The sequence below is a fragment of the Dendrobates tinctorius genome, unplaced genomic scaffold (assembly GCF_039654945.1).
Source record: "Dendrobates tinctorius isolate UK_male_01 unplaced genomic scaffold, ASM3965494v1 ptg000126l, whole genome shotgun sequence".
In the NCBI taxonomy this organism is placed as follows: Eukaryota; Metazoa; Chordata; class Amphibia; order Anura; family Dendrobatidae; genus Dendrobates; species Dendrobates tinctorius.
Window position 1 is genome coordinate 23,298,845 of NW_027361794.1, and position 24,580 is coordinate 23,323,424.

At 47.8% G+C, this 24,580-nt stretch overlaps 1 protein-coding gene across 1 annotated transcript; it reads left to right on the top strand.

The window, feature by feature from the left end:
• Positions 1-376: 376 nt before the first annotated feature.
• Positions 377-24,343, top strand: LOC141047175 (oocyte zinc finger protein XlCOF29-like). The gene is made up of 3 exons (XM_073542130.1): positions 377-400; positions 23,840-23,989; positions 24,119-24,343. Exons 1-3 carry the CDS (start codon positions 377-379, stop codon positions 24,341-24,343), a joined length of 399 nt encoding a protein of 132 aa, XP_073398231.1.
• The last annotated feature ends 237 nt before the right edge of the window (positions 24,344-24,580 follow it).

The window sequence follows — 24,580 nt, forward strand, 5'->3', positions numbered from 1 at the left end:
GAATCCCAGCTCTGCGCCCGAGTTTCATGCTGAACGCACGTGACCTTTGACCCCAGCAAAGGCGATCCCAGAGTGTTTTATCACAAGGCTTTTAGAAAAGATTTTTTGCTTCCACAAACACAACGGACAGAAATGATCTGATCCCAAAGTCTCCATGTACAGTGATTTATGGGGATTATTTCTGGCCTTAGACTTTCCTATATTACAAGAAAAACTCCAGAAAAAGCCGATATTAAAATGTTTCTAAAGAAAAATTGGCTCCAACAATTCTTGTAAGAAGAAAAAAATTGCAAAAAGCAGAAGACACATTTTATAATTTTTAGCATATTAAACATTTATTACAAAGAAATTAATCTTTTTGGGCCCCAGAACATAGATGTACACCGCAGGGACGGCACAGGTGAGGCTTCAACATAAACCCTGAAAAGCAAACATGGCATCTAAGAAGGTGTGACAGAGTTTGGCTGAATGCCCCCCACCTCCAAGTACTCGATAGTATGGGGCGGCCTAGTTACTACGATACTTACATGCCTATGGTGTCTGGGCTGCAATGTATGAAGGTCTATTAGGCCGGGCCACAGGCAGCGTCCAATAAGTTACCTTATAACGCCCCCATACACAGTAGACTAAAGCTCCATGAAAGCACTGATTTCGGGGGGTTTGGCCGACCATATAATGTATTTGGGGGCCTCCCGACAGATGATGTCAGGGCAGAGAAGGATCTGGCATCCTGAATTTCAGAGGATAATCCGTTTGTTCTTCCTGTAGATAATCCTCCTCTAGAGGAGTCTGGAGGCGACTCTCTCATACAGACCACTGGAAAGCTGGAATATTTGTGTGTATGGGGGAGTCGGGAGAGATCGCCGTCTGCCAAATGACCGATCAGCCAACTCTGACCTCATGTGTATGGGGCCGTTAGTATTACACTGACAGGCAGTGATGATACACGGCACTACAGTAGTACAGGGCATCACCGGAGCCATCAGAGGCTTGTATGCTGTATGATCGCACTGATCATAGGGGTTTAAAAAAGGTTTAAAGTGGAAAAAATATCACAGTTTCAGCAACAAGAAATATCCATCACTATATGGAAAGCAGAGTCACTGCACAATGTTAGTTACGTCACGTCCATAACTACTTTATTATACTCTATTATCCTGTACACAGTGGAGTAGATAGAAATCACAGATCCCACAGCAATAGCTGGAATTGGGCCCTCCAAAGTAAAGATATAAAAATATCTCTCTCTATCTATATACACTGTTCAAAAAAATAAAGGGAACACTTAAACAACAGAATATAACTCCAAGTAAATGAAACTTCTGTGAAATCAAACTGTCCACTTAGGAAGCAACAATGATGGACAATCAATTTCACATGCTGTTGTGCAAATGGAAAAGACAACAGATGGAAATTATTGGCAATTATCAAGACACCCTCAATAAAGGAGTGGTTCTGCAGGTGGGGACCACAGACCACATCTCAGTACCAATGCTTTCTGGCTGATGTTTTGGTCAATTTTGAATGTTGGTTGTGCTTTCACACTCGTGGTAGCATGAGACGGACTCTACAACCCACACAAGTGGCTCAGGTAGTGCAGCTCATCCAGGATGGCACATCAATGCGAGCTGTGGCAAGAAGGTTTGCTGTGTCTGTCAGCATAGTGTCCAGAGGCTGGAGGAGCTACCAGGAGACGTGGAGGGGGCTGTAGAAGGGCAACAACCCAGCAGCAAGATGGCTACCTCCACCTTTGTGCAAGGAGGAACAGGAGGAGCACTGCCAGAGCCCTGCAAAATGATCTCCAGCAGGCCACAAATGTGCATGTGTCTGCACAAACGGTTAGAAACTGACTCCATGAGGATGGTCTGACGTCCCGACAGCCACAGATGGGGGTTGTGCTCACAGCCCAACACCGTATAGGACGCTTGGCATTTGCCACAGAACACCGGGATTGGCAAATTCGCCACTGGCGTCCTGTGCTCTTCACAGATGAAAGCAGGTTCACACTGAGCACATGTGACAGACGTGACAGAGTCTGGAGACGCCGTGGAGAGCGATCTGCTGCCTGCAACATCCTTCAGCATGACCGGTTTGGCAGTGGTCAGTAATGGTGTGGGGTGGCATTTCTTTGGAGGCCACACGATGTTGGGCTGTGAGCACAACCCCCATGGAGACACAATTGTGCCTTTACCTGGAGATAAATTCCCAGTGGGGGCAATTTCCAAAATGCAATAACTTAAGTGGGGAATTCAGCTCTTTTCGCACTTAAGGGATCTGTATATGGAGTCTACAAACTACAGTGGGGAAATAAGGATTTGTTACGCTGCCAATTTTGGGGCTAAAGTCACATTTTTGTGAGGAAAAAAAGTAAAATTGTCATTTTTTCCTTCCACATTGCTTAAATTCCTGACACACTGTCCGAATTCAGATACTGTCCTGTCAGAAAGGAGAATACAGGGAGTGAAAGGGTTAATAGGACTCACAGGAGGAACCGGCCCAGAAAGCAGAAGATCCAGGAGTGTCCGCCACATATATGACTGCTCTGTGCACAGGACCTGTGATGAGGTCACAGGAGGGGAGGAGTCAGGGGTCACATGATCAGGGGCCTCAGTGTGTGCAGGACTCAGTGTGCTGGAGCGCTCCCGATAATCAGCTGCATGTGTCGCGCTGTGTGATAGTCACAGCACCTGCATGGAGGGCGACACATGCAGCTGATTATCAGGAGCGCTCCAGGGATCCGGGGTCCCGATGCAGCTATTCGGTAAGCGATATCAGCCAATAACAACTTCTCCGACAATATTCGCTCATCTCTAGTAATAACAGCTCAAAGAAATTCACCGAACTTTTCATTAAGTTTAATAGTAAGACCCTATTAAATATTGAGCACCAGCGGGATGAAGCATTGACAGCAGCATGTAAAAGTGTGGGCGCCCCTGGTCAAAATGACCGTTATTGTGAGCAGTAGTAAGATGAAGATGAAATGATCTCTAAAAGGCCGAACCTCTAAGATGGCACATGGCCTTTGTATTTCACTCAAAAATAATAATAAAAATATATATATACACATTGATTACAATTTATAATTGCAAAAAGGAAAAAGGGGCGATGCAAAACTTTGGGCACCCTTGGAGATTTGAGTACTGAGATAATTTTGACCAAGATTTCACACCTTAATTAGCTTGTTAGGGTTATGGTGAGATCACATGGTGACCAGGAGCTACAGTCTGAGGAAAGGGCTAAAAAGCCTTCTCTAGACCCCTGTACAGCTGTATAATGAGGTCCAGGCTTTATAGTGAAGGGACAGGAGTGAGGGCCTGTGCCCAGGAGCTACAGACTGAGGAAAGGGCTAAAAAGCCTTCACTAGACCCCTGTACAGCTGTATAATGAGACCCAGGCTTTATAGTGAGGGGACAGGAGTGAGGGCCTGTTCCCAGGAGCTACAGACTGAGGAAAGGGCTAAAAAGCCTTCACTAGACCCCTGTACAGCTGTATAATGAGGCTCAGGCTTTATAGTGAAGGGACAGGATTGAGGGCCTGATCCCAGAAGCTAAAGTCTGAGGAAAGGGCTAAAAAGCCTTCACTAGACCCTTGTACAGCTGTATAATGAGGCCCTGGCTTTATACAGAAGGGACAGGAGTGAGGGCCTGATCCCAGAAGCTAAAGTCTGAGGAAAGGGCTAAAAAGCCTTCACTAGACCCCTGTACCGCTGTATAATGAGGCCCAGGCTTTATACAGAAGGGACAGGAGTGAGGGCCTGATCCCAGGAGCTACAGTCTGAGGAAAGGGCTAAAAAGCCTTCACTAGACCCCTGTACAGCTGTATAATGAGACCCAGGCTTTATAGTGAGGGGACAGGAGTGAGGGCCTGTTCTCAGGAGCTACAGTCTGAGGAAAGGGCTAAAAAGCCTTCACTAGACCCCTGTACAGCTGTATAATGAGGCCCAGGCTTTATAGTGAGGGGACAGGAGTGAGGGCCTGATCCCAGAAGCTAAAGTCTGAGGAAAGGGCTAAAAAGCCTTCACTAGACCCCTGTACAGCTGTATAATGAGGCCCAGGCTTTATACAGAAGGGACAGGAGTGAGGGCCTGATCCCAGAAGCTAAAGTCTGAGGAAAGGGCTAAAAAGCCTTCACTAGACCCCTGTACCGCTGTATAATGAGGCCCAGGCTTTATACCGAAGGGACAGGAGTGAGGGCCTGATCCCAGGAGCTACAGTTTGAGGAAAGGGCTAAAAAGCCTTCACTAGACCCCTGTACAGCTGTATAATGAGGCCCAGGCTTTATAGTGAAGGGACAGGATTGAGGGCCTGATCCCAGAAGCTAAAGTCTGAGGAAAGGGCTAAAAAGCCTTCACTAGACCCCTGTACAGCTGTATAATGAGGCCCAGGCTTTATACAGAAGGGACAGGAATGAGGGCCTGATCCCAGAAGCTAAAGTCTGAGGAAAGGGCTAAAAAGCCTTCACTAGACCCCTGTACCGCTGTATAATGAGGCCCAGGCTTTATACAGAAGGGACAGGAGTGAGGGCCTGATCCCAGGAGCTACAGTCTGAGGAAAGGGCTAAAAAGCCTTCACTAGACCCCTGTACAGCTGTATAATGAGGCCCAGGCTTTATAGTGAAGGGACAGGATTGAGGGAGCTACAGTCTGAGGAATAATAATAATAATAATAATAATAATAAATTTTATTTCTATAGCGCCGACATATTCCGCAGCACTTTACATTTCGGAAGGGACTTGTACAGACAATATACATTACAACATAACAATAATCACATAGATTATAACAAATACCAAGAGGAAAGAGGGCCCTGCTCACAAGCTTACAGTCTAAGAGGAAAGAGGTAGACACGAAAGGTGGGTGGTAACAGTTGCCCTGATTGTATGGACCAGCCATAATGTTAAGTGTGTAACAGTACAGACACAGAGGGCTAATGGATGTAAAAAGCATGTGGGAACATGATGCGGGGAAACCTGGTTATGGTAAAACTTTTGGCTGTGCCACACAGGGATAGATTAGGTTAATGTGTTGAGGCGATAGGCCAGTCTGAATAGATGTGTTTTCAGGGCACGCTTAAAATTGTGGAGATTGGGGACTAATCGTATTGACCTGGGAAGTGCATTCCAAAGAATTGGCGCAGCACATGTAAAGTCTTGGAGATGGGAGTGGGAGGTTCTGATTATTGAGGATGCTAACCTCAGGTCATCAGCAGAACGGAGGGCGTGGGTAGGGTGGTATACTGAAACAAGGGAGGAGATGTAGGGTGGTGCTGAGCCATGGAGGGCTTTGTGGGTGAGGGTAATAAGTTTATACTGAATTCTGGAGTGGATGGGTAACCAGTGTAATGACTGGCACAAGGTAGAGGCATCGGTGTAACGATTGGTGAGGAATATGATCCTGGCAGCTGCATTCAAGACAGATTGGAGGGGGAGAGTTTGGTAAGAGGGAGACCGATTAGAAGAGAGTTACAATAGTCAAGACGAGAATGAATAAGAGAAACAGTAAGAGTTTTTGCAGAGTCAAAAGCAAGAAAAGGTCGAATTCTAGAGATGTTTTTGAGGTGCAGATGACAAGAGCGAACCAGTGATCGAATGTGGGGGGAGAAGGAAAGCTCGGAGTCAGGTATGAAAGAGCTAAAAAGTCTTCACTAGACCCCTGTACAGCTGTATAGTGAGGCTGAGGCTTTATAGTGATGGGACAGGAGTGAGGGCCTGTTCCCCGGAGCTACAGTCTGAGGAAAGGGCTAAAAAGCCTTCACTAGACCCCTGTACAGCTGTATAATGAGGCCCAGGCTTATAGTGAAGGGACAGGAGTGAGGGCCTGTGCCCAGGAGCTACAGTCTGAGGAAAGGGCTAAAAAGCCTTCACTAGACCCCTGTACAGCTGTATAATGAGGTCCAGGCTTTATATTGAAGGGACTGGAGTGAGGGCCTGATCCCAGGAGCTACAGTCTGAGGAAAGGGCTAAAAAGCCTTCACTAGACCCCTGTACAGCTGTATAATGAGGTCCAGGCTTTATAGTGAAGGGACTCGAGTGAGGGCCTGATCCCAGGAGCTACAGTCTGAGGAAAGGGCTAAAAAGCCTTCACTAGACCCCTGTACAGCTGTATAATGAGGTCCAGGCTTTATATTGAAGGGACTGGAGTGAGGGCCTGATCCCAGGAGCTACAGTCTGAGGAAAGGGCTAAAAAGCCTTCACTAGACCCCTGTACAGCTGTATAATGAGGTCCAGGCTTTATAGTGAAGGGACTCGAGTGAGGGCCTGATCCCAGGAGCTACAGTCTGAGGAAAGGGCTAAAAAGCCTTCACTAGACCCCTGTACAGCTGTATAATGAGGCCCAGGCTTTATAGTGAAGGGAAAGGAGTGAGGGCCTGATCCCGGGAGCTACAGTTTGAGGAAAGGGTTAAAAAGCCTTCGCTAGACCCCTGTACAGCTGTATAATGAGGCCCAGGCTTTATAGTGAAGGGACAGGAGTGAGGGCCTGTTCCCATGAGCTACAGTCTGAGGAAAGGGCTAAAAAGCCTTCACTAGACCTCTGTACAGCTGTATAATGAGGCCCAGGCTTTATAGTGAAGGGACAGGAGTGAGGACCTGTTCCCATGAGCTACAGTCTGAGGAAAGGGCTAAAAAGCCTTCACTAGACCCCTGTACAGCTGTATAATGAGGCCCAGGCTTTATAGTGAAGGGACAGGAGTGAGGGCCTGTTCCCATGAGCTACAGTCTGAGGAAAGGGCTAAAAAGCCTTCACTAGACCTCTGTACAGCTGTATAATGAGGCCCAGGCTTTATAGTGAAGGGACAGGAGTGAGGGCCTGTTCCCATGAGCTACAGTCTGAGGAAAGGGCTAAAAAGCCTTCACTAGACCCCTGTACAGCTGTATAATGAGGCCCAGGCTTTATAGTGAAGGGACAAGAGTGAGGGCCTGTTCCCATGAGCTACAGTCTGAGGAAAGGGCTAAAAAGCCTTCACTAGACCCCTGTACAGCTGTATAATGAGGCCCAGGCTTAATAGTGAAGGGACAGGAGTGAGAGCCTGTTCCCAGGAGCTACAGTCTGAGGAAAGGGCTAAAAAGCCTTCACTAGACCCCTGTACAGCTGTATAATGAGGCCCAGGCTTTGTAGTGAAGGGACAGGAGTGAGGACCTGTTCCCATGAGCTACAGTCTGAGGAAAGGGCTAAAAAGCCTTCACTAGACCCCTGTACAGCTGTATAATGAGGCCCAGGCTTTATAGTGAAGGGACTGGAGTGAGGGCCTGTGCCCAGGAGCTACAGACTGAGGAAAGGGCTAAAAAGCCTTCACTATACCCCTGTACAGCTGTATAATGAGGTCCAGGCTTTATATTGAAGGGACTGGAGTGAGGGCCTGTTCCCAGGAGCTACAGACTGAGGAAAGGGCTAAAAAGCCTTCACTAGACCCCTGTACAGCTGTATAATGAGGTCCAGGCTTTATAGTGAAGGTACTCGAGTGAGGGCCTGATCCCAGGAGCTACAGTCTGAGGAAAGAGCTAAAAGCCTTCACTAGACCCCTGTATAGCTGTATAATGAGGCCCAGGCTTTATAGTGAAGAGACAGGAGTGAGGGCCTGTTCCCATGAGCTACAGTCTGAGGAAAGGGCTAAAAAGCCTTCACTAGACCCCTGTACAGCTGTATAATGAGGCCCAGGCTTTATAGTGAAGGGACAGGAGTGAGGGCCTGATCCCAGGAGCTACAGTCTGAGGAAAGGGCTAAAAAGCCTTCACCAGACCCCTGTACAGCTGTATAATGAGGCCCAGGCTTTATAGTGAAGGGACAGGAGTGAGGGCCTGTTCCCATGAGCTACAGTCTGAGGAAAGGGCTAAAAAGCCTTCACTAGACCTCTGTACAGCAGTATAATGAGGCCCAGGCTTTATAGTGAAGGGACAGGAGGGAGGGCCTGTTCCCATGAGCTACAGACTGAGGAAAGGGCTAAAAAGCCTTCACTAGACCTCTGTACAGCAGTATAATGAGGCCCAGGCTTTATAGTGAAGGGACAGGAGTGAGGGCCTGTTCCCATGAGCTACAGACTGAGGAAAGGGCTAAAAAGCCTTCACTAGACCCCTGTACAGCAGTATAATGAGGCCCAGGCTTTATAGTGAAGGGACAGGAGGGAGAAAAGTGGGGAAAGGAGCCAGAAGAGCCGGACTGCCCATCACTAACCTGCAGAGCTGCACTCCACATATATGGCTGCTCTGTGCACAGGACCTGTGATGAGGTCACAGGAGGGGAGGAGTCAGGGGTCACCTGATCTCCGGAGTGAAAACGCTCCATGGAGGCTTCTCCTCAGTCAGTGACATTTCCGCCATTATTTGCCCCTCACTACTGGCACAATTACCCCGCGCCGCCTTCTCTACACAGTGTTATGTGTGGAATGTAACGTGTGATTTCTCTGGAGGGAAGTAGACCCCACACATGAGGGAATTCTCACCAGTTACCGGCCGTCTACTATATGGCGGCATATGATTGTGCTATCGACTCCACACCAGGAGCTAAAATGCCCAAATCTCGGTTATTTCCTCCCTTCCAGAGTCCGGCTGAGGCTCATATATGGCCATGCTCCTCTCCAGTCACCGTGGGGGGTTTGGTAGAAGGATGGAGGGTTGGGCCTGTGAGTCACGGTTCACCTTCCCTATCCTTTACCCCTTATACCTGACCTGTTTATCCAATTATCTGGAGCTAAATGGTTTTACAAACTTACCGTGAGAGGGGAATATAACCTTATAAGTGTACGTCAGGGGGACGAATGGAAGACCGCATTCAATACACCTGAGGGGCAGATATAAAATCTGATGCTGCCATTCGGGATAACCAATGCTCCGGCAGTCTGTGAAAATGTCATTAATTATATTTTTTCTCACTGTTGGGTAGATTTGTGGTAATTTTCCTGGATGATATAGTGAGTTACTCCCGTCCTCTGGAGGAGTATGCTGAGCATGTCAGACAGGTTCTCCAGGTTCTACGTGACATCTGTTTATTTGATAACATGGAGAAATGTCAATTTGTGGTCCAGCAGGTCCAGTTCTCAGGACATTTGGCTTCTGCATTGGGGGTTCAGATGGACCCCGTTACGGTCCCAGCAGTCCCTTCATTGGTTTGGACTATAAGCCGCACCAGACTATAAGACGCACCCCAAATTTTCAGAAGGAAAATAGGGCAAAAGTTAATGTGTGAAATGGGGGTCTGTCTCACAGTCCGAATTCAGTAAACCTGGGGGGGGGGATCGGCAGCGCTGGTGGAGCCGGGTCACAGGAGGTGTTCGGTGATCCGGCGATGATCTCACTTACCCCAGGTTGGTGCAGCAGGAGCCTCTGTAACATCTGTAATCTCACTGAGGCCATTTGGAGTAATGGGGTTTAGTTTATAAATCCAGAAGATTTCTTTCCGATGTAGTTGTCCAATGCAAATCTGAACCTGTGGGGGAATCTCCTCTGTGGGGAATATTCTCAGTTGTGGGGAATCTTTCTTGTGTTTGATGGTGCAGTGACGTGAAAGCCCATGTTGGAGAAAACCCTATGGAGTATTGGGACGGTGTGAGTTCAGCCTTTTGTGGAGGGGTTGGGTCGCCCTTCCCACATATAATTTCTGGTATGAGCATATAATCACGTGTGTAACATAACTGGGGGAACATGACATGGGACTTTTGATCGGGAAATTTCACCGGTAGAAATAAGGGTGAATTCAGAGAGACCATGGCAGATCGATCCACAACAGAGGCAAGTTTTCAGATTGCATGTAATGATTTTATTCGGGAGACAGGCGATTTTTAGCAAATCTTCCTTCTCTTTTATGTTTCTTGGTGCTAGGACATTTTTCAATGATGGAAGTCTTCAAAATGTCAAAAAGGGATTGCTGGGTAATGTTTTTCCCACTCCAGCTGTCTGACATGCTCATGATGCTCCTGCAGAGGACGTGAGTAACTCAATATATCATCCAGGTAAACTACCGCAAATCTACCCATCGGTGAGAAAAAAAAATGAAATTTTCAAAGACTGCCGGAGCATTGTTTAATCTGAATGGCATCACCAAATTTTCAATATGCCCCTCCGGTGTATTGAATGCGGCCTTCCATTCATCACCATTGTGTATACATCTAAGAGTAATCATAAGGAATTGAAAGAATTGTCACCCAGATCCTTCTTGCAAGTTTATTCCATGGTGAAACGTGACATCAGACCATATTAGAGTGCGGCGTGCAGGTAGCAGGGAGCTATACAGAGGAGAGAGCCCGACGGACTACGGCCGTTTCACACTTGCCTAGCACTTCTATCAGTCCATACTTGTCAGGGGGTTACACCACTTCCTTTAACAAGGGTTAGGGAATGGTTAACTGAGAAGTGTAAAACATTTACAGTGAGTACAGTGAGATGATTAATATAAAAAATTAAAAGAAATATAACATAGATCACAGCCACACAGACATATTCAATGTATCATTGAGGCCAAGGGGAACTTGTGCATCGCAATCCACAATCCATGCTGCTTCTCTTGTTAGTAGTAATCTATTCTGGTCACCGCCTTGTACAGGATAATCAGCGGGCTCAATTCCTGCAGATCTCAGCACATTGGGGTCCGCATTATGGACCTCTCTTATATCATTAATGTCACAGATCCTTCTCCTGTGTAACTGAATGGAAATGTTCTCTGAGCCTGATGTGCCGCGGTCTAATAGTCTGGGCAATATAAGAATTGTCCAGGGCAGTATATGACATAAAGCACTTGCTCTGTGCGACCCGTGATTAGTTTATCTACCGTCATCGCCCCGATCCTCAGATTTCTCCTGTAAGATGGAGATGACAGAAGGAGCGATCCCCACAATGGAAATGGCCTCTTGGACGTCTTCCATGTAACCAGGTGACTTTATTGTTCTTCTCCTGGAATCTTTCCTGTAGCGATAAGTCATCTAAGTCACCGCTTCTTCTAGAAGAAATCGAGGGTTGTTCTTTGCTGCTACGGCTAAATCTTCATCTCCTCACAAATGCCAATTCCTGTTTATCGCTGATTTTATTACATTCATATTGGGATTAGGTGTAAAAGTAACAATAAACCTTTTATTATCTCGTCCTTTTTTCTGCTCTTCCTCCTGGATCTTGTAACTAGACCCACATGGGTTCCTCCATCGCTCTAGCACAGTGTAATAATGTTGGCGGATAACCTCTGTGTAATAAGTCATCTGTCAGGTCATTTGCTTGTTGTAGGAAACCTTCTTCTCTACTATTCATTGTTCTCAGCCTCAGATACCGGCTGTATGGTCGGCCTCTGTTAGTATGTTCCAGGTGCGCATTATTAGAATGGAGGGACATATTGGTGGCTGTAGGTTTTTATAGGCGCTGGTTATTATTCTACCATCCACTATTTTATTATTCACATCTGAGAAATCTAAGTTATTCTGTCCAAATTGTGAATAAATCTTATATTAACCTTATTCTCCTCGTTCAGATATTTAATGAAATCATTAACCCCTTTCTGTCCCAGCCCACACCAGAAACACATCATCCACATACCGGTGGTCCGCACAGAGGTGTCAGGTGGGGGTTTACACTATAAATATATTTATTTTCAAAGTCTGGCAAGAACAAATTAGTGAAACTTCAGCATCTGGCGCCCCCATCGCTGTCCCCGTCAACTGGGTGGACCAGCTGCCCCCAAAAGAGAAGGCCTTATGGGACAATATAACATTCAGGCTTTCCAGGATGAATCCAATATAGTCATCTGTTTCAGCAGTTTTTTCCATAGATTTTTTATTGCTTCCAGTCCTGCGATTTGTGGAATTCATGCGTACAAGCTCCCGACGTCGATCAAAGCCAATTTATAACCCTCCTGCCAATCTATACCGGACACAATTCTCTATAAATCTCCGGTGTCCTTGATGTGAGCAGGTGCTATTCTCAGTAATGGTCTCAGACACCGGTCTATAAATGTAGATAAAGATTCTGTTACTGATCCGACCCCACACACTATCGGGCGACCTGGTGGGGGCGCTGCGTCTTTGTGGACTTTAGGAATATAATACCAATGCGGCTTGTGTGGAAATTCAGGGAAGCGTTTCTTTTATATTTCTTAGACAATCGTCCCTTCTCTATCTGAAATCTCAGAGAAGATCTTAGTTGTTCCTTCTCGTTATTTGTGGGATCAGCGCTTGTTTTTCTCTGTGCTTCTCTCTGATCGCTGTCTTTCTGCTCCTTACTATATTGCTCCATTGCTACTAACTCTACATTATTGCCTTTATCGGCTTCTCTAATAACAGGATCTTGTGAGAATGATAAAAAATGTGAGAATTGCCAAAATTACGTATTTATGGATGGCACAATTCCACCAAAAATGCTGTAACGAGCGATCACAATTGTACTAATAAAAACGTTATCTCGTCCTGCAGAAAATAATCCATCATACAGCTCCACCGGAGGAAAATAACAATGTTACGGGGCTCGGGAAATGGAGAAACTGCTCCAAAAATGTTTCTTTGCAAACCTCAGATTTTTTTTCTCCACTAAAAGAATAATAAAAACTGGAGATGTTAGGTGTTGCCGTAATCATAGTGATGAGGAGAATCATATTACATGGTCAATTTTACCACAAAATGTACAAAAACAATTCACAAAAAACAATGTCAGAATTGTTTTTTTCACAATTTCACCGCACTTGGAATTTTTTCCTTGTTTTTGAGTACTGTGAGGTAGCGCTGTCATCTAGTAGGGGATCACTCGCTTGGCAGCGAACAAAACACATCCGGCACCAGGTTTTCCATAAAAACATAGCAGTCCATGCGGTTTATTCACCCTCATAAACCACAGCAGAAATGTACAACAGCTTCATATCACCAGCATAGCGTCCATTAAACAGGCTATTCAGCCCCAGTGTTATCTCACCCGTCAGGGTTCCTTATGCGGCTTATCAGGACATTTTATGTTAGTTCCCTCCAGGGAGCTCTCAGGCACACATTGCCCTGGCTCACGCCCAGCCGCTCCACAGGCTGTTAGTGAGGAGATCCTTCTCCTCACGGGACCTTCCAAACTGGACCAACCTGGTCCCAGCATTCACACCTTGTGACCTATCCTGGCTACGTTATATGGTCCGTAGCCACGCCCACTTGGTCACATGGCTATGACCTCATCACAGGTCCTTCACCTACTCACATAGCCTTTTACTATAGGTGTTATCAGACACATCCCTGGGTAGGTTTGTGGGCAGCTAGAACCCGCCCATCTCTCCAGCTGCCTGAAGGCTTCTCCCTAACACATAGGCATGAAAGATCAGCTCTGCTGATCAGCACATAACCAAGCCTTCATCTCAAAGCCACCCACTTTGAGACACACCACGGCCACTCCGTATTCTGCCACTCATCCTCTCTCTTGCGACATCCACACAGCGCCCCCTATGTGGTAAAATTAAGGGAGTCATTGAAAAGTACAACTCGTTCCGCAAACATCAAGCCCTCATATGTCTATGTGGACAGAGAGATAAAGAGTTATGGCTCTGGGAAGAAGGGAAGAAAAAATAGAAACAAAAAAATGAAAATGGGCCGCAGCATGAAGGGGTTAATTGCGCCTTTCTGCCACTTAAAGGGAAAAGTTAGAAATTAGTTGTGTCAGTTCCGCGTTATGTTCATGGCTTCTGATTTAGAGGAGTTGACTATAAAATTCCTTCCATGGCCGAATTCCTTTATTACATAGGGAAATGAGATCATTGGGGTGAAACATAGAGCCACAAGTCACCTGTGTATAGAGCGAGTGTATAGAGCTGTGAGCCTATAGTGACCCACTAATATCGGGATTTATACATAATGCCACCACTAACTGCTCCATCACCGGTGTGTATAGGAGAAGTGATGAGGGGCGCCCTCGTCTCGTCCCAATATTAATAGAGAATGTGTCGGATAGAAGGCCGTCTCCCCTAATTATCAGTTTAGGGTCAGTGTATAAGGAGAGAATGATAGATAACAAGAAGAGGCCCAACCCGATATGTCGTAGGGTGATCTTCAAGAAAGTCCGGGCACTATGTCCAACGCTTCTTCAGTGTCGGCAGAAACAAGGCACATTGGGATCCCGGGGTTTCCGCATGTGACATTAATAACAATGTTTTCTCACGAGCTTCTCTGTCCTTAACAAAGCCAACCTGATGGTTGGTAACAATTGGGGGCAGGTAGTGGGAGAGCCGGGCTGTAATCACTTTAGAGAATATTTTCACCTCTACAGTAATTAGTGATATTGGATGAAAATTAGGGCAGACATTTGGTTCTTCTCCAGGCTTTCAGTAACAATGTTATGTCAGCCTCCAGTAATTAAGGGGCAGAGAGGGAGTCTTCTGAGATATTACTGATCACTTCTCCTAAAATGGTAATAACTGGGGTGCAAACCTCTTATAAAATCTATTATTGCCCCCATCCAGCCCAGGGCTCTTCCCGATAGGGAATGATGTAATGGCCTCTCCGATCTCTTCCTCAGTGACAGCTTTGTCTAGTTCCTCCTGCTCAGGGGTCTGTAAGGAAGGAAGAGCAGCATCCATAATATATTTGTCAGTTTTTCTTTCCAGAATATTAGGTGGCATGTCGTGGTATTGTCCATGGATATTATATAGCGAGCTATAACAGCAACAACATGCCTCAGCTGTGTCAGAGGGGTTATGAATTTCTGGCCCGGGTGCCCCTTTTATTGTGGATACATATGTCCCTTGCATGCATGGATATAACCTCCTTGCCAATGAGCGACCACATTTATCTGTAAATTCGTACGAGCACCTTCTCATGTGATCTTGGTATTTTCTATACGTTTCATCTATTAACAACTTTATCGCCTTTCTTTTTTTAATCAGATAATTTTTATTGAACAAAACAAAGAATTACTAACATTTTGTTTTTCTTGTACAAACATTGTGAGAAAAACAATAAAAAAATAAAAACCGGTAAACAATACAACAACCAGTTACAATGATATAAATCCCAATTTCGCTCTATAGTAGAGGATGTACAGCAGTGAATAAGGCTGTGCATCCTCTGTAGTCCCGGAGCGTCTCTCCCAAACCCCCCTCCAGCCCCCCTTCTCTCTCTCTTTCTCCCTACAGTCAGGTTAGAAGTTGTGAGTGAGTGGGAAGGGGCCGATTACAGTACAGCAGAGATCTGAGCAGGGCCAGGAAGATGCCTGCAGCCTTGTGTGTCTGTGTCATCTCCTCCTGAGTCCTAATCATGGCTGCTCGTAAAGCACTGTCCTGGGAATGGATCTGTACATGTGAATCCACAGAACCTGGTAAGTATACATGTTTATGTGTATCTGTGTGTGTACATGTGCAGTATATAGCATGTCTGTCTATGTGTATATAGTATGTGTGTGCATATATACAGTATATAGTATGATTGTGTATATCTGTGGTGCATGTGAGTTTATAATATATACATGTACATACAGTATATAGTATGTGTATGTATATTATATTTGTATACTGCATGTGTGCACTATATTGTGCAAATGTATAAACTGTATATGTATGTGAGCATACTGTATATACTTTATATAAACTGAATGTTTCTGTGTGTATATACTGTATATATGTTCTTATATACACATTATGTGTGTACTGTATATACAGCATATAGTGTATGTTTCTATATTTATAAAGCATATATAATGTGTGTACATGTATAGTATGTATCTGTGTATGTGTGCTGCATATACAGTTGTGGCCAAAAGTATTGACACCCCTGCAATTCTGTCAGATAATGCTCAGTTTCTTCCTGAAAATGATTGCAAACACAAATTCTTTGTTATTATTATCTTCATTTAATTTGTCTTAAATGAAAAAACACAAAAATAATTATCCTAAAGCCAAATTGGATATAATTCCACACCAAACATAAAAAAGAGGGTGGACAAAAGTATTGGCACTGTTTGAAAAATCATGTGTTGCTTCTCTAATTTGTGTAATTAACAGCCCCTGTAACTTACCTGTGGCACCTAACAGGTGTTGGCAATAACTAGATCACACTTGCAGCCAGTTGACATGGATTAAAGTTGACTCAACCTCTGTCCTGTGTCCTTGTGTGTACCACATTGAGCATGGAGAAAAGAAAGAAGACCAAAGAACTGTCTGAGGACCTGAGAAACCAAATTGTGAGGAAGCATGAGAAATCTCAAGGCTACAAGTCCATCTCCATAGACTTGAATGTTCCTGTGTCTCCCGTGCGCAGTGTCATCAAGAAGTTTAAAGCCCATGGCACTGTGGCTAACCTCCCTAGATGTGGATGGAAAAGAAAAATTGACAAGAGATTTCAGCGCAAGATTGTGCGGATGTTGGATAAAGAACCTCGACTAACATCCAAACAAGTTCAAGCTGCCCTGAAGTCCGAGGGTACAACACTGTCAACCCGTACTATCCGTCGGCATCTGAATGAAAAGGGACTGTATGGTAGGAGACCCAGGAAGACCCCATTTCTTACCCAGAGACATAAAAAAGCCAGGCTGGAGTTTGCCAAAACTTACCTGAAAAAGCCTAAAACGTTTTGGAAATATGTTCTCTGGTCAAATGAGACAAAAGTAGAGCTTTTTGGGCAAAGGCATCAACATAGAATTTACAGGAGAAAAAAGAGGCATTCAAAGAAAAAAACACGGTCCCTACAGTCAAGCATGGCGGAGGTTCCCTGATGTTTTGGGGTTGTTTTGCTGCCTCTGGCCCTGGACTGCCTGACCGTGTGCATGGCATTATGACGTCTGAAGACTACCAACAAATTTTGCAGCATAATGTAGGGCCCAATGTGAGAAAGCTGGGTCTCCCTCAGAGTTCATGGGTCTTCCAGCAGGACAATGACCCAAAACACACTTCAAAAAGCACTAGAAAATGGTTTGAGAGAAAGCACTGGAGACTTCTAAGGTGGCCAGCAATGAGTCCAGACCTGAATCCCATAGAACACCTGTGGAGAGATCTAAAAATGGCAGTTTGGAGAAGACACCCTTCTAATATCAGGGACCTGGAGCAGTTTGCCAAAGAAGAATGGTCTAAAATTCCAGCAGAGCATTGTAAGAAACTCATTGATGGTTACCGGAAGCGGTTGGTCGCTGTTATTTTGGCTAAAGGTTGTGCAACCAAGTATTAGGCTGAGGGTAACAATACTTTTGTCTGGCCCATTTTTGGAGTTTTGTGTGAAATGATTAATGTTTTGCTTTTTGCTTCATTCACTTTTGTGTTTTTTCATTTAAGACAAATTAAATGAAGATAATAATACCAAAGAATTTGTGTTTGCAATCATTTTCAGGAAGAAACTGAATATTATCTGACAAAATAGCAGGGGTGTCAATACTTTTGGCCACAACTGTATTGTTCTGTAATTGTAGTGTCGCCATAATAGGTGTAGTGTCGCTGCAGGTGTACGGTGCTGCGGGGGCTCTGCTGACATTTTGTGAAAGGCCAGAACCCCCGCAGTTTATATATTTATTTTTGCTCATTTATATAGTGCTATTAATTCCACAATACTTTACAGACATTAGTGGCATTGTCCCCAATGAGGCTCACAATCTAAATTCCCTATCTTTAGAGACGGACATGCGGCGCGTCTTTCCAGATCACAACATGTCTATTTATCTTGTGGAGACGCCATATATCTCACCCGTACATGTATTGGACGCAGTGAATCCGCTCGGTTCAGTGATCACATGTGGAGTCACCTGTGTTCAATAGCCGGCAGCGGACGTGTGCTGCGTCCAAAGCGCTGCCAATTCCTGATCGTGTGCACCCGGCCTAAGGAAATAAATCAGTCAATTTCAGAAAAAAATACTAATTCCTTTGACCTCTGCTGGTGTCAGTGCCGTCTGTGGCCCCGGTGGGGATTTACGTGAATCCTATTTTAGGGGGATTCAGGCAGAGCCCCCGGACGCACTGCAGAAGCGCAGTGTGAACAGGGCTTAATATCCTATTGTGTGGAATAGTGCCGTCTACTATACTATTCCGCACTGTCCCAGTGCAGAAGCCAGACACGGACACTGGGCAGACACGGACACCGGGCAGACACGGACACCGGGCAGACATGGACAGCAGCCAGACACGGACACCGGCCAGACACGGACACCGGCCAGACACGGACAGCATCAAGACACGGACACCGGGCAGACACGGACACCGGCCAGACAAGGACAGCAGCCAGACACGGACAGCATCCAGACACGGACACCGGCCAGACACGGACACCGGCCAGACACGGACAGCATCCAGACACGGACACCGGGCAGACACGGACACCGGCCAGACAAGGACAGCAGCCAGACACGGACAGCATCCAGACACGGACACCGGCCAGACATGGACAGCAGCCAGACACGGACACCGGCCAGACACGGACACCGGCCAGACACGGACAGCATCCAGACACGGACAGCGGCCAGACACGGACACCGGCCAGACATGGACAGCAGCCAGACACGGACACCGGCCAGACACAGACACTGGGCAGACACGGACACCGTCCAGAAGACACTTTTTTTTATAAATCCGTTGCACATCATCATTCAGCATTTCTGCAGCGTTTTTTTCCCTGTTCAAATGAATGGGACACAAAAATGCAAGTGAAAAGGCTGCAAAAAAGCAGAGTATTTCCTGACAACACTGTAGATCAATCCACAGCAACAATGGTGGATTGTGAACAGACACTACAGGGGATTTCTGAGAATGTAAAAATAATTAGCATGAAATGATAAATTCCCCATGGCTCCAGCACCGATGCTCCGGGGGTCTCTGCTAGTTTCAGCACTTGGCTTCAGTGGTCTTGTGGCTCCGGAGAGAGTCTCTGCCAGTCTCAGCACTAGGCTGCAGGGGTCTTGTGGCTCCGGGGGTCTCCATCAGTCTCAGCACTGGGCTGCAGTGGTCTTGTGGCTCCAAGGGTCTCTGCCAAGTCTCAGCACTGGGCTACAGTGGTCTTGTGGCTTGGTGGGTCTCCGTCAGTCTCAGCACTGCGCTGCAGAGGTCTTGTGTCTCCAGGAATCTCTGCCAGTCTTAGCACTAGGCTGCAGTGGTCTTGTGGCTCTGGGCTTCTCCGCCAGTCTCAGCGCTGGGCTGCAGTGGTCTTGTGGCTCCAGGGGTCTCCGCCAGACTCAGGGCTGGGCTGCAGTGGTCTTGTGGCTCAAGGCGTCTCCATCAGTCTCAGCACTGGCCTGCAGTGGTCTTTTGGCTCCAAGGGTCTCTGCCAAGTCTCAGCACTGGGCTACAGTGGTCTTGTGGCTTGGTGGGTCTCCGTCAGTCTCAGCACTGCGCTGCAGAGGTCTTGTGTCTCCAGGAATCTCTGCCAGTCTTAGCACTAGGCTGCAGTGGTCTTGTGGCTCTGGGCTTCTCCGCCAGTCTCAGCGCTGGGCTGCAGTGGTCTTGTGGCTCCAGGGGTCTCCGTCAGTCTCAGCACTGGGCTGTAGGGGTGTTGTGGCTCCGGGGTCTCCATCAGCCTCAGCACTGGTCTGCAGGGGTCTTGTGGCTTCACCTTATATTATAGCAGCAAAGTGACTAATAGCCATCAGGGACCCCGAACCATCGGCCACAGAGCCAGAGGGGATTTAGCAGAGTAGTTTGGGGGACATGTAGGACTTGTTTTTAATCTGCTGTTTATGAGGTAGGATGTAGAAAAAGACGGCAATTCTGCTAATGTTTTCTATTATGTGACTGTACGGCCCCTTCACAAGACTTGTCATGTTTTTCACAGATGCCACGTGTCCCCTATTTGACCTATGGTGCTGCTCTTATGTCCATGTTTTACCAGCAGCACAGATGACAAAGGGCCAATACAAGTCTATGGGTCCGTGTAAACGTGCCGTCCGTGTGCTGTAGATGTGCCGTCTGTGTGCTGTACATGTGCCATCCGTGTGCTGTACATGTGCCGTCCGTGTGCTGTACATGAGCCGTCTGTGTGCTGTGCATGTGCCGTCCGTGTCTAACATGGAAAGTCTATGAGAAGCTTTGTAATTCCATTTCCATTATCCATACGGATGACCAAGATCAGAGTCTCATTATCCCGAGTAGAGAAGCTCCAGGGACAAAGACGCCGTCTGGTTCTAACACGCTGGGGGCCCGGAGTATCCAGCCACGGGGCCCGGATTCTCTCATTTGTGGCCCCAGCATTTCTTGTAGAATAAATCCCTTTCTCACACAGTCCTGTAGTAATGACTTTGTTCTCACGTTTTGTAGGAGGGTTCGTCTGACTCCATCTTATGTTATCAGTATAAGTGCGAGAGACGAGAGACCGACGACTGCAGTTTTACCATGTGTCCAGCATCAGTTCTACAGTGTGAGAGATGCGGGGTCTGTGACTGAAGCTGGGGGTATACGGGTGTATACAGCGTACACTGAGGGGTTTGCGACCGAAGCTGGGGGTATACGGGTGTACATAGCATACATAGGGGTCTGCGACCGAAGCTGGGGGAATACAGGGGTATACAGCATACACAGAGTAGTCTGCAGCCGATGCTGGGAGTATACGGGTGTATACAGAGTACATAGAGGAGTCTATGACCGAAGCTGGGGGTATACAGGTGTATAAAGCATACACAGAGGAGTGTGCAACCAAAGCTGGGAGTATACAGGTATATACAGTGAACACAGAGGAGTCTGCAACCGAAGCTGGAAGTATACGGGTGTATACAGTGTACACAGAGGGGTCTGCGCCTGAAGCTGAGGGATAATAGGTGTATACAGTGTACACGGAGGGGTCTGTGACTGAAGATGGTGGTATACAGAGTACACACACGGCTCTGCTCCGTACACCTCGTACACACATGGCTCCACTCCGTACACCTCGTACACATGCGGCTCCGCTCCGTACATCTTGTGAACACATGGCTCCACTCCGTACACACACGGCTCCACTCCGTACACCTCGTACATACACGGCTCAGCTCCGTACACCTCGTACACACACGGCTCAGCTCTGTACACCTCGCGCACACATGGCTCAGCTCCGTTGACCTCGTACACACGCAGCTCCGCTCCGTACACCTCGTGCACACGCGGCTCCGCTCCGTACACTTTGTGCACCCACGGCTCCGCTCCGTACACCTCGTATACACATGGCTCTGCTCTGTACACCTTGTACACACGCAGCTCCACTCCGTACACCTCGAACACACATGGCTCCGCTCCGTACACCCCGTACACATGCGGCTCCGCTCCGTACACCTCGTACACACACGGCTCTGCTCCGTACACCTCGTACACACAGGGCTCCGCTACGTACAACTCGTACACACGCGGCTCCGCTCCGTAAACCTCGTACACACACGGCTCCGCTCCGTACACCTCGTACACACAGCTCTGATCCGTACACCTCGTACACACACAGCTCCGCTCCGTACACCTCATACACACACGGCTCAGCTCCATACACCTCATACAGACATTGCTCTGCTCCGTACACCTCGTACACACAGGGCTCTGCTCCGTACACCTCGTACACAGACGGCTCCGCTCCGTACACCTCGTACACACAGGGCTCTGCTCCGTACACGTCGTACACACACGGCTCCGCTCCGTACACCTCGTACACACAGGGCTCTGCTCCGTACACCTCGTACAGAGGCGGCTCCGCTCCGTACACCTCGTACACACATGACTCCGCTCCGTACACCTCATACACACAGGGCTCCACTACGTACACCTCGTACACACGCGGCTCCGCTCCGTACACCTCGAACACACGCGGTTCCGCTCCGTACACCTTGTACACACACGGCTCCACTCCGTACACCTCGTACACACACGGCTCCGCTCCGTACACCTCGTACACACGCGGCTCCGCTCTGTACACCTCATACACACATGGCTCCGCTCCGTACACCTCGTACACACACGGCTCTGCTCTGTACACCTCATACACACATGGCTCCGCTCCGTACACCCTGTACACACACGGCTCCGCTCCGTACACCTCGTACACACACGGCTCCGCTCCGTACACCCCGTACACACACGGCTCCGCTCCGTACACCTCGTACACACGGCGCCGCTCTGTACACCTCGTACACACACGGCTCCGCTCAGTACACCTCATACACACACGGCTCCGCTCCGTACACCTCGTACACACACGGCTCCGCTCCGTACACCCTGTACTCACACGGCTCCGCTCCGTACACCTCGTACACACACGGCTCCGCTCCGTACACCTCGTACACACAGGGCTCCGCTCCGTACAACTCGTACACACGCGGCTCCGCTCCGTACACCTCGTACACACGGCTCCGCTCCGTACACCTCGTACACACTCGGCTCCGCTCCGTACACCTCGTACACGCGACTCCGCTCCGTACACCTTGTACACACACAGCTCCGCTCCGTACACCTTGTACACACACGGCTCCGCTCCGTACACCTCGTACACGCGACTCCGCTCCGTACACCTCGTACACACACAGCTCCGCTCCGTACACCTTGTACACACACATCTCCGCTCCGTACACCTCGTGCACACACGCCTCCGCTCCGTACACCTCATACAGACAGGGCTCTGCTCCGTACACCTCGTACACACAGGGCTCCGCTCCGTACACCTCGTACACACACGGCTCCACTCCGTACACCTCGCACACACACAGCTCCGCTCCGTACACCTCGTACACACACGGCTCCGCTCCGTACACCTCGTACACACGGCTCCGCTCCGTACACCTCGTACACACACAGCTCCGCTCCGTACACCTTGTACACACACGTCTCCGCTCCGTACACCTCGTACACACACGGCTCCGCTCCGTACACCTCGTACACACACGGCTCCGCTCCGTACACCTCGTACACACACGGCTCCACTCCGTACACCTCGTACACACACAGCTCCGCTCCGTACACCTCGTACACACACGGCTCCACTCCGTACACCTCGTACACACACGGTTCTGCTACATCCACCCTGTAAACCCCTCCTGACCCCACACAGAAACTTCCCCTCATCCAGCACCATGACAACCAGCACAGCAGAGTCCTGCACACACTGAGGCCCCTGATCATGTGACCCCTGACTCCTCCCCTCCTGTGACCTCATCACAGGTCCTGTGCGCACAGAGCAGCTGTAGAAATCTCCGGCCTCGGGGGTCTCACCAGACTTCGCTCTTTTCTTGCAGGGGCCGCAGTGGATTTCATCCTGGATCCATAGAGCTGAATAGAGGAGCGATGTTCTTTCACTCTGATGGGAATTGATGGTGACGTTTGTCCAACGTCCACGTTACCGAGTAAATCCCCCCAGGACTGCAGCCGGTAAAGACCCCGATATCCACAGGTGTCCCCTCTAATTGGGGGAAAGGGATAGAAAAGCCTCTTATCCCAAGGGGAAACCCTGTACATGGAGACATCGGCCTCAGATCTCTCCTGTCCTGTTCTTCCAGAAAAGCCTCAAACTTCTGTGTGTGACTCAGAGCTGAGATCTAACGGGAGAGAAGATTCCAGTGCGGGGAAGACGGGAAACCTTCATATAGACGGCCGGTGGGGATGGAGGCAGTGACCGACTCTGGCCACATCTGTCTCTAGAGCCGTAGTAGAAGATGAAGATGTCGTCCTCACCATGAAGGAGTTATTTCTCATGTCACGTGTAATGAATATCTCCTGCAGTATTGCTAATGCCGATTCCAGGGTCGGTAATGAGACGAGAATTAGCGTTATGGAAGATGAGTCTATGAGGAACGTGTTCAGCTGCCGACTCCGAGGAGGAAACTGCTTGTTGTCTGTGGCCTAAATATATAGGTTTTATTAGTAGATGTCAGGGGAGAAAACTAAACCCTGTAAGATAATAAATCTCCTCATATGTTTCCCTTATTATCTCCAGTAATTGTATTATTACACAGGATTCTTATGATGTTACATCGGATCATCTTCTTCTCATTCAGGTCTCTGCAATATCGGATCCTCTCAGTGAAGATCTTCTACAAAAGAGAATTTTCCTGATTTACCCATCAAGGATGGATATGGACAGAGACAAGATGGCGGAGAGGATGTTACACCTCACCCTAGAGATCCTCTTCCGTCTCACTGGAGAGGTGAGAGATTCTGATGACGTCACATTACATCATTCTTATCTATGGGAATAACGGATGGACAGAACTGGAGAGGTGAGGACTCTGGAAATGTCTGTAGTGAGATTTATTAATGTGTCCCTCCATAACCAGGATTACACAGTGGTGAAGAAGACCTCTAGTGATCGCTGTCAGGACCCTGTGTCTGAGGGATGGGGAAGATCCCTGAGCCCAATCACGGGGCCTCCACCTCACCCCCTGATCCATGAGGACATCAATGACCAGAAGATCCTAGAAGTCACCTACAAGATGATTGAGCTGCTGACTGGAGAGGTGACACTGCTGGGAATGCTGGGACATTATACAGTAACACTATGAAGGGATCGGGGGGATGACGGTATCATTGTATGTGTCAGGTTCCTATAAGGTGTCAGGATGTCGCTGTCTATTTCTCCATGGAGGTATCCAGTATCTCAGCTTCTGCATTCCAAGGATTCCTTCCAGGGTGTTGTCTGAAGACACAGACGCCATCTTGGAACACCATATCTGAACTGACTAATATAACGTTTAATAATTGATTTCATTAGCCATTCTCTCCTTCACATTAGGAGACAC